The sequence below is a fragment of the Microtus ochrogaster genome, chromosome 16, assembly GCF_000317375.1.
Source record: "Microtus ochrogaster isolate Prairie Vole_2 chromosome 16, MicOch1.0, whole genome shotgun sequence".
NCBI classification, from domain to species: Eukaryota; Metazoa; Chordata; class Mammalia; order Rodentia; family Cricetidae; genus Microtus; species Microtus ochrogaster.
In genome coordinates, this window is record NC_022018.1 from 60,414,673 (window position 1) to 60,422,003 (window position 7,331).

Sequence of the window (7,331 nt, forward strand, 5' to 3'; positions counted from 1 at the left end):
GTGAATTATACTGCACAAATACATTGGAAACAGCAGTAGTTCTTAACCTCTTTGTTCTAAAAATAATTAAGGAACCAAATAGATTGTGTCACATTGGTCAAACCTGTTGATGGTACTGTTTTAGAAGTTAAAAGTTACTTTAAAAATATTTTTAATTAATTTAAAAGTGATATTAAATCCATTACATGTTAACATGAATAATATATCATGGAAATTACTTGTTTCTGACTTAGAATAGTTAGAAAAATGTTGTTTTTCATTTTTACAAATCTTGTCTTTTTCTTACTAGAAAATGGTTGTTATCTGCTATCCACCTGCTCTTCTGTCACTACCACCAGCCCTTGGCAACAGTCGTGTGTGTATGTATGTGTGTGTGTGTGAGAGAGAGAGACAAAGACAGACAGACAACACAAAGGGCAAATAAAGTCTTAGGTTTTGCTTTCTGAGACAGGGTCTCACAATCTGGACTGAAACTCAGAGAGCCACCTGCCTCTGCCTGCTGAGTGCTGGGATCAAAGGTGTGTACCACCTTGCCAGTTCTTAGCTGTATTTTACCCCCTGGTCCCGTCTGTGTGCGTGAAGGCCATTCCTCCCTGCTATTGTTTCATCCCCTCTTCCTGCCTCTGGTCCTTTTTTCCTTCTGCCCTGAGAGGCACTACAGCTTGGTGTATGCTTACTAAACATGTCCATAAAAGGGTTCTAGCTTATTTCTAGTTTGAAAGATGTACATACATATTGCCACTTTAGTTCTTTGTCCTTATTTGTGTTTTAATGCCTGTTTAAAAATGACCTGTATAAAACTTTATTTCTTTTCTTTGTTTTGTATTTTTGAGACAGAGTTTCATGTAGCCTAGGCTGCTCTTCAATTCTTGATCCTCCTACCTCCACTTCCCAAGTGCTAGGATTACAGGCATGTGCAGCCATGCCTAGCAGGTATAAAACCTATGATTTTTGAAAATTCACTCTGAACATTCTTCAGTTATTTTGCTATTCTACAATTGGATATCTGTGTTTAATTTTTCACTTTTAAAATTGTTGCTATGTGAATGTCTTTGAATATATCTCTTTGTGCATGTGAGCTATAGTTATAATAATTATGGATCCTATAATTATGGATCTTCAATTTTGTTTTGTTAAATTGCTTTTCAATTTGCTTTCCAAAGTGATTGAAATTACTTGATGCTTCTTAACTCTGAATATTTGGGCGGTGGTGGTAGCACACACCTTTAATCCCGACACTTGGGAGGCAGAGGCAGGTGGATCTCTGTGAGTTTGAGGCCAGCCTTGTCTACAGAGCAAGTTCCAGAACAGTCAAGGCTACACAGAAAAACCCTGTCTCTAAAAAACAAATACAAAAAATAAATATAAGTACTACTATAAGCACAACACACTCATTCCCCTGTAGTCTAGCCTTTGCTATATGAGACTGAAAGTCTGGCCCAGATGATCTAGGTCTTGTTCATCAGTGACATGTGTGGCATTGTTCAGAGTGCGGAAATCCTGTCATTTGGACTTGGCCTTTCCTGTGTGACAAGCCTCTCTACACACCTATCCTGTGCATGGTTGCGCTTTTTGACATTTAAATAGTGGAGTGTTTATGACTTTGTGTTTACAGATTTCCTGTTTGCTCAGATTCATTGGCAACCTTCAAATCGGTATTTGCACCACTATTGCCATGTCTGCAGATGTCTGCAGAACAGAGATGCACAGAGCAGGGAGTTCTGACTGCGGCCCCATACTCTACATAGCAGCTTCTCAAACCATGGCGTGTGACTCCCCGTGGAGTCCTGTGAGTGCAGTTGTCACCAACACCGGATAACAGGAAGGGTTATATAGTACTCACCAGCCCCAGACGTGCCAGGGACCTGCAGGAAACTGACCCGGTGTCCTCGGGAGCACTGTTCTCCATTCATTGCCCTTGGTGATAAAAACGTTTTGAGATTCGGTGGGTGAACCCTGTGCCACAGCATGCAGATGGAGGTCCAAGAACAACTAGTGGAGTTTGATTCCCCACATTCACTCTGTGAGTTCAGAGGATCAATCTCAGGTTTACCCCCGCCCCCCAGCCATCTGAAAAAACGGATATAGTCACTACACATAGTGAGAATCAAGAGTGTCAGGCAGATGCCATAGTGTGATGACCTATAGCTATAATTCCGCTGGTTTGAACTAGTATGTTGTCACAAGTAAGAATCTGATGCCAGGCTGGAGTTAGAGCTCAGTAGTGGTTTGTGGTTGTGTGTGTTTGAGGCGGTGTTTCAGTATGTAGACCAGGCTCTTCCTGAATCCACACGGAACTCCTGCCTCCACCTCAAATTCCAGGATTACAGGTATGCACCACCGTGTCTGGTCATGTTAGAGTTGATGGCTCATATGCACGAAGCCCTGGGTTCTCTCCTACTTAGAATTCTCTTCTTTCCTTTGTAAGTGATTGGAAATTTTCCTCTGGCTCACTGGAGTTTCTTTTAAGATTTCAGGAGTTTTATTAGGATGGTCACATGTGGTTTTTAACCAGTTCTATCTATATCTTACCATTAATTCTTCAGATCAGATCATTTTCCACATCATTGCTTGTTTGACTGTTGTCTCCCTCTCCTCTCCTTTTTCCTTTCAGAGTGTATTCAGTAGGGTTTCTGTTGCTTTCATCAAGCCCATGACCAAAAGTTACCTGGGCACTAAAGGGTTGATTTCAACTTGCAGTTGTCAGGTGACACTGCATGCTTTGAGGGACCCTGGGCAGGAACTACTGCACAGAACAGGAGAACACTGTTTACTGGTTGCTGCGACTACTTTCTTACAGCACGCAGGACCATCGGCCACCCTGGTTTCAGTCATCAATCAGTAAAGACCTACAGGCCAGTCTGGCAGGGGCATTTTCCTAGTCAAAGTTTCCTCTTTCAAAATGTCTCCAGCTTGTGCCAAGTTGACATAAACCAGCAGCAAACACAGCTGATGCTTGAGGTCTTCAGATCACCTGTGGGTACTCTGTGACCCTCATGTCCTCATCAGTTCTGCTCTGCTGTCAGGCAGTGCTTTCTGTCTGTCTAAAACTTATTTGTGAGCACCCTCCTCTCAGCTACTTAGATTTAAGCTTGATGATTATTTGTAGAACCGGAAAGGTTTTTAATTTTATTTGGTAATTAAAGACACAAAGGGTCTTCTAGCCTTTCTTTTATTATTATTATTTTTTTAATTTGAATGATCCCTTGCCTCATCCCTGGTGTTCTGCTTTGCTCCCTCCTGGCTGCACGGTTCTGCTTCTCTTTGAGGCTTATGAGATTGCTCCTCTTTGGCAAATTCCCATCAAGGCCCCAGGAGAAAGTCTCACCTGCTTTTCCTCCAGCACTGGCGTTGCACGATTTGTCTTTAAGGTCTTGGTATCTGTTTGGCCTCTGTAGCTCCTCTAGTCCTTAAAGGCTGTAAGGCAGGGACAGTTAGATGAGGAGCAAGGACAGCACTTCACAAAGACAGTAGACAGGGTCAGGGAGCACAGGTTCTGTATACAACCCTTAGTTGCAAGTGAGGTTGCGACTTGGAAATTAAGACTCTGTGGTTCCTAAGAGGATATTATTGAAGAGGAAGTGATGAAAGGCCAGGGAAGTATAGGACTTGACAGTTCCTGTTCTCACTAGTAGATCACATACACAAATATGGAAAGCACAGTAATATGAGATGTTTAACATAGTGCTAATTTTCTTCGACTTTATAATGTATTGGGTTGTTTTCTTTGCCAGTAGCATCTATAGTAATCGCTGCTTCTTTTGTCTAAGATACATAGTTTGATGTTAGTATATGACTTATCTTACAGGTGTTGCCTCTACAATAATCACCAGGCTAAGGACTGTATCGACTCCTTTGTTACCCACTGTGTTCGGGTAAGAACTACAGCTTGGGTTGTTTGATATTGAATTCATTTAAAATGGACACCTGTTATGTAAGAAGTATAAGCACTGTGATTGTGTGTATACGTCTCCACATGTGCATATGCGTTTAAACGAGGTTTTAGAATCGGACATATTATTTTTTTGGAATGAAGAAATTCCATGTTGACTGTTAACAAGTTTTCTGTGTCTTACAGCCGTTTTGTAGTCTTGTTCAGATCCATGGCCATAACAGGGCTCGGCAGAGAGACAAACTGGGTCACATTCTTGAGGAGTTTGCTACCTTGCAAGATGAGGTAAGAGCCAGGTGTCTTTTTCTGAACCACAGCAAGTCATAGACTACATGAGTAGCATGCATAAGAGTGCATTCTTACAGTCGCTGAACTGGGGAGTGTGAGACAGAAGGGTCAAGTTCAGGGCCATCCTAGGTCACGTGGGGACAGTTTTCTCATAGTTTTAACTTTTGAAAAGCAATTCTTCAAAAACAATGATTAGAGGATTATTTTTTCACTATGATATGTCTATTTTCCATATAAAATTCGAGTGTTATGCTTCAGAGGAAAATGTCCGTGAGGAAATGGAAAATACAGTTTATAGACAGCTTGTTTGGTTTTATTTTTGGCTTGGTTTGGGGGGGAAGGGGGTGTTGTTTGTTTGTTTTGGTTTTTCAAGACAGGTTTCTCTGTGTTACCTTGGCTGTCCTAGAACTTGCTCTGTAGACCTGGTTGGCCTGGAACTCAAAGATCCGCCTGCCTCTGCCTCCCGAGTGCTGGGATTAAAGGAGTGCGCCACCACTGCCTGGCCAGTTATAGATCTCTTAAATCATGTCTTTGTTTGTGAGAATAAATTGTGGCATTTGTAAAGAACTATGGTTTCATGGCAAGTTTACCCCACAATGGAACAGTTTAAAGCTGACTTGTGGGCAACAGTGGTTCCCATTACTAATACCACAAGACCTGAAATGACAAGTTGAGGCTTGTTGTTTTCAGACAGGGCCTGATTGTTTGGTCAGGCTTATTTTTTAGCCGTTGGGCTCATATGATCCTCCTGTCTCAGTCTCTGGTATAGGTTGATGGTACTATAGGTTTACAAGTCTATACCACCACTTTGGATAGAATAACTTGCATGAAACTGGATGATTATTTTGGGAGTAATTTGGGTAAATGTTGATTATTGTAGGATAAAAACTTTAAGCCTGACCAGAAGCATTTGAAAGCAACACTTTTTTGGGTTGTGAGATTTACATTTATGTTTATATTTTCAAGTTCTCTAAATAACTATTTGACAGGCAGAGAAGGTCGATGCAGCACTTCACACTATGCTGTTGAAGCAGGAACCCCAGAGACAGCACCTGGCGTGTTTGGGAACCTGGGTCCTCTACCATAACCTTCGAATTATGATCCAGTATCTGCTCAGTGGCTTTGAGCTGGAGCTGTACAGCATGCATGAGTACTACTATATCTACTGGTGAGGACTGTTGCAGCTAGCAGTGATGGGAGAGCCAAGGTCTAAGCATGCGTCTGCAAAGAGTGCAGTTTGGGGTGCTGTGTGTGTTCCAGCACACGCTTCCAGGAGTTGGTGCTTTACTTCCCCCTTGTTGAGGTGGTGTCTCCATGCTATGTGGTGTAGAAGTTCTAGGTTATGCTGCTGTCTGCCATCTCAAGCTGAGAAGGGCGGGCTTACAGATGTGTGGGACTATACTTAACTTTTTTTTTTTTTAGCATAGGCTCTGGGGATTGAAGTCAGGCTGGCAGTCTCTGACCAGCTGGGCCATCTCACTGGCCCCTGCAACATTTTCTTCCTTCAGTGAATTTTTATTGTAGTTGTGGCACAGTTGGTAAACTATTTTGAAAATAGGTCAAAGAACACATCTTTACTGTTGTACAAACATTCTTCCCCTTTTCATATTTCTGTAGAAGGTACTAATAAAGGTAAAAGGGTTAATTCAGCATCTTCTATTTGCAGCTGTGGAGAAAAGTAAACACAGTTTGCTGTGACTTCTGTAGCAACAGTCCATGCTGTGGACGCACTCAGCAGAAGGAGCTTTCTTGTGGGATATCATGACTGCACACCCGTTGAGCATAATCCATGAGGAACCGTCTGTAGAGTAGCTCTTCCCCTCACTAGAGGAGAGATAAAGGTTCCTAGGAAGAGGCTATTTGAGGATCCTAGCCATGGAAAAGCTATAGAAAACAGTGAAGTCAGCGTAGTGATGAGTTATCTTCATCTGTCAAAGGACTGAGGCATTTTAAACAGTTTTCTGTTCATCAAATGCTTGTTACACTTCAGTGTATTTGCTTTTTAAACGCATGGTTAAATTCGTTTAACTTAATCCCTACCCTGAGAAGGGAAAGCTCTCCCTTCCCCACATTTGACATGGCTGTGTTAAGAGCCGCTGAGGTTCTGAGAGGCCAATGTAGGCTGTGCAAGCTGAATGTGAGAACCGACTAGCCACCCCATGTGGTCTTTGCTGTAATTCTAATTCTACATCCAGAAACTCCAGTGGGCTGCTTGGGAAGTTCTACACGGATCGTTGGCTCTGGAATTGCAGATCACACTCCTAACTTTTTGCAGAATTATCGTGTGTCTTAGGCCTTTATGAAATGAGCAGCAGAAACAGTGAGGATGTGCCATGGCTGTCTACTCCCTCGTCTACAGTCAGCCCTGAGATTAGTAGATGTACAGAGGGAGGGAGCCCGTCATTCCAGTTCTAGCTACTTCCCAGGGAGTACTGCTGCTGGCCCAGAGATGGCAGTTGGAGGGCCAGTGTTACAGAATGTCAGCATTCTGGCTCTTTTTAAATATAACTGTCGCTGCTGGTAAAGCTCCTAATAAAAATGTTTACCTAGTGTTTGAAAGTCATGTCATCCCTTCCCGTCACCATCTGTCCTCAGATAATGGACAGTTAAACATCACCTGTTACTTACTGTGCAGCTTTGCAATAGACATTGCAGACCCTCAGTGTACTCAGTGTATGCTAATATTATCTACGCTTTCATGAGATGTGTGTATCCCTTACCTGTGGGGACCGTAGTGCTAAAGCTTGAGAAGGTAAGACCTATGTAATTCCAGTGTGGACTTTGATTAGTTTCTGTTGGCTGAAAGGATTCTGTTTTGGACAACAAGGTAGCTCAGCAGGTAAAATAAATTTCCATACAGCCTGATGACCTAAGTTCAACTCAAGAACCCACGTGAAGTGAGGAAAGGGAGAACTGACTGCACAGAGCTGTGCCCTAGTCTCCATGTGTGCTCTTTGTCACCCGCACACACATGCACATCATCATAATGATGGCATTAAAATGTTCTGTTTTGCCGGGCGGTGGTGGCGCACGCCTTTAATCCCAGCACTCGGGAGGCAGACGCAGGCGGATCTCTGTGAGTTCGAGACCAGCCTGGTCTACAAGAGCTAGTTCCAGGACAGGCTCCAAAGCCACAGAGAAACCCTGTCTC

General features: G+C 42.9%; 1 protein-coding gene across 4 annotated transcripts in view; it reads left to right on the forward strand.

The window, feature by feature from the left end:
* Naa35 (N(alpha)-acetyltransferase 35, NatC auxiliary subunit) overlaps positions 1–7,331 on the forward strand; it is a 48,977-nt gene that overhangs the window by 32,717 nt on the left and 8,929 nt on the right. For all 4 annotated transcript variants that reach the window (XM_026782941.1, XM_005355305.3, XM_026782940.1 and 1 more), the window contains 3 exons: positions 3,809–3,875; positions 4,079–4,177; positions 5,170–5,348. In XM_026782941.1, the coding sequence (XP_026638742.1) occupies positions 3,809–3,875; positions 4,079–4,177; positions 5,170–5,348 (345 nt within the window). The remainder of the gene's footprint in view (positions 1–3,808; positions 3,876–4,078; positions 4,178–5,169; positions 5,349–7,331) is intronic.